This window comes from Sinocyclocheilus anshuiensis, unplaced genomic scaffold (assembly GCF_001515605.1).
Source record: "Sinocyclocheilus anshuiensis isolate Anshui unplaced genomic scaffold, SAMN03320099.WGS_v1.1 scaffold2371, whole genome shotgun sequence".
NCBI classification, from domain to species: Eukaryota; Metazoa; Chordata; class Actinopteri; order Cypriniformes; family Cyprinidae; genus Sinocyclocheilus; species Sinocyclocheilus anshuiensis.
Genome location: NW_015537287.1, coordinates 69,485 through 71,073, shown reverse-complemented (window position 1 = coordinate 71,073; position 1,589 = coordinate 69,485). Strand labels below are relative to the sequence as shown.

General features: G+C 36.7%; 1 protein-coding gene across 1 annotated transcript in view; it reads right to left on the bottom strand.

Moving 5' to 3' along the window:
- The window catches only part of LOC107657364 (trafficking protein particle complex subunit 10-like), an 18,966-nt gene that overhangs the window by 7,244 nt on the left and 10,133 nt on the right, over positions 1-1,589 (bottom strand). Inside the window, exons 11-14 of the mRNA XM_016445411.1 lie at positions 1,518-1,585; positions 481-704; positions 270-370; positions 52-178 (exon numbers count right to left, since the gene is read on the bottom strand). Of these exons, the coding sequence (XP_016300897.1) occupies positions 52-178; positions 270-370; positions 481-704; positions 1,518-1,585 (520 nt within the window). The remainder of the gene's footprint in view (positions 1-51; positions 179-269; positions 371-480; positions 705-1,517; positions 1,586-1,589) is intronic.

Below are 1,589 nucleotides of genomic sequence, written 5' to 3'. Positions count from 1 at the left end.
GTGAGTGAGTGAGTGTGTGTGTGAGTGAGTGTGTGTGTGAGTGAGACTCACGCTGTGTGTTCTAGTGTTGAGAGAGCACAGCTCCAGTGACGGTGTGTGTTGATTCTCAGTCAGCGTCTGATTGGTCAGGCGAAAGTTAGTGTCTGATACATTCCGAAGACAAACCTGGATGAACTTCCTGTTGGGATAAAATCACACAGGAAACACATCAAACCATCTGTTACTACAGTATCACTGTAAGAGTGTGAGCGGTCACGAGGGGTCAGTACCTCCGTCCTGCAGACAGCAGCGAGTGTTTGATTGTGAAGGGCACGTGGAAGGTCAGAGAGACCAGCGTGGAGTAAATGGACCAGGGACAGTCGACAGACACCTGAAACACACACAACATTTTTATATTTTTGCCTTTATCTAGATAGAATTTCTTTATTATTATTATTATGATAAATATTAATGTTCTATTGTTCTGCGAGCGTGTCGAACCTTCTGGTCGATGAGGGTCATGCCGCTGTTGAAGCGCGTTCGGCTGCGGCGACTGATCTGTCCGTTAGTGAGGCGCTCGCTCTCCATCCGCGCAGGGCATGATGGGATATGACACAGAACCTCCAGCAGGAACTCCAGCGTGTGATACGGCGGCGTCACAGGAAGAGAGATGCTCGTCACCTTCTCAGACGACTGGATGGACAGAGCGCTTTCAGCCAGCAGCTCTGATCAACAACACACAGCACATCCGCTAGCTTTCAGATGACACTCAAAGAGCTTAATCAGAAGAAATTAACACTTCTATCCATCACGGACGCATTAAATTGATTAAAAGTGACAGTAAAGACATTTATAATGTGACATGATCACAGGAATAAATTACAGTTTAACAGATATTCACATAGAAAACAGAAATAATATTTCACAATTTTTACTGTATTTTTGATCAAATAAATGCACCTTTGGTGAGCAAAAGACTTTCATTATTTCAAACTTTTGACTGATAATGTATATATGTGTATATGTGCATATATAAAATAATATATACATTATATATCAAGCCTAACACTAACCATATATATACATATATATTTACTGTATATACACAGACACACACACAGTATAAACAATTTGATATAATATAGATTATATTTTTACTCTTATTTTTATTATCTGTCTTTCTGTGTACTGGAATCAAAAACATTTTTAATTATTTACTTTAAAATGTATTTATATATATTATATGTATTATATATTTTATTACAAAATGCATTTATATTTTTTTTATTACTTTTTTTTATTTAATACATGTTTAGTAAGTGTTTTATTTTGATTGTTAATTATTTATTGTAATTTTATATTTGTATGATTAATAATAAATATAAAATATAAAAATCAGTAAAAAATTAGTAAGTAATTTTTTAATATTATTTTTATTGAATGTATTTTTATTATCTGTGCACTGAAAGCTTCTTCTGTCAGCAAGCCAAGTTCCCTGTGTGTTTTGGTAATGTACCTGATTGTGGTGTGCCTCTCACCTGCGCTGCTGCTGAGGATGCGGGCGCTGCATGTGGACGAGTGAAGCACAGGCATGGAGTCAGTGTTACTGA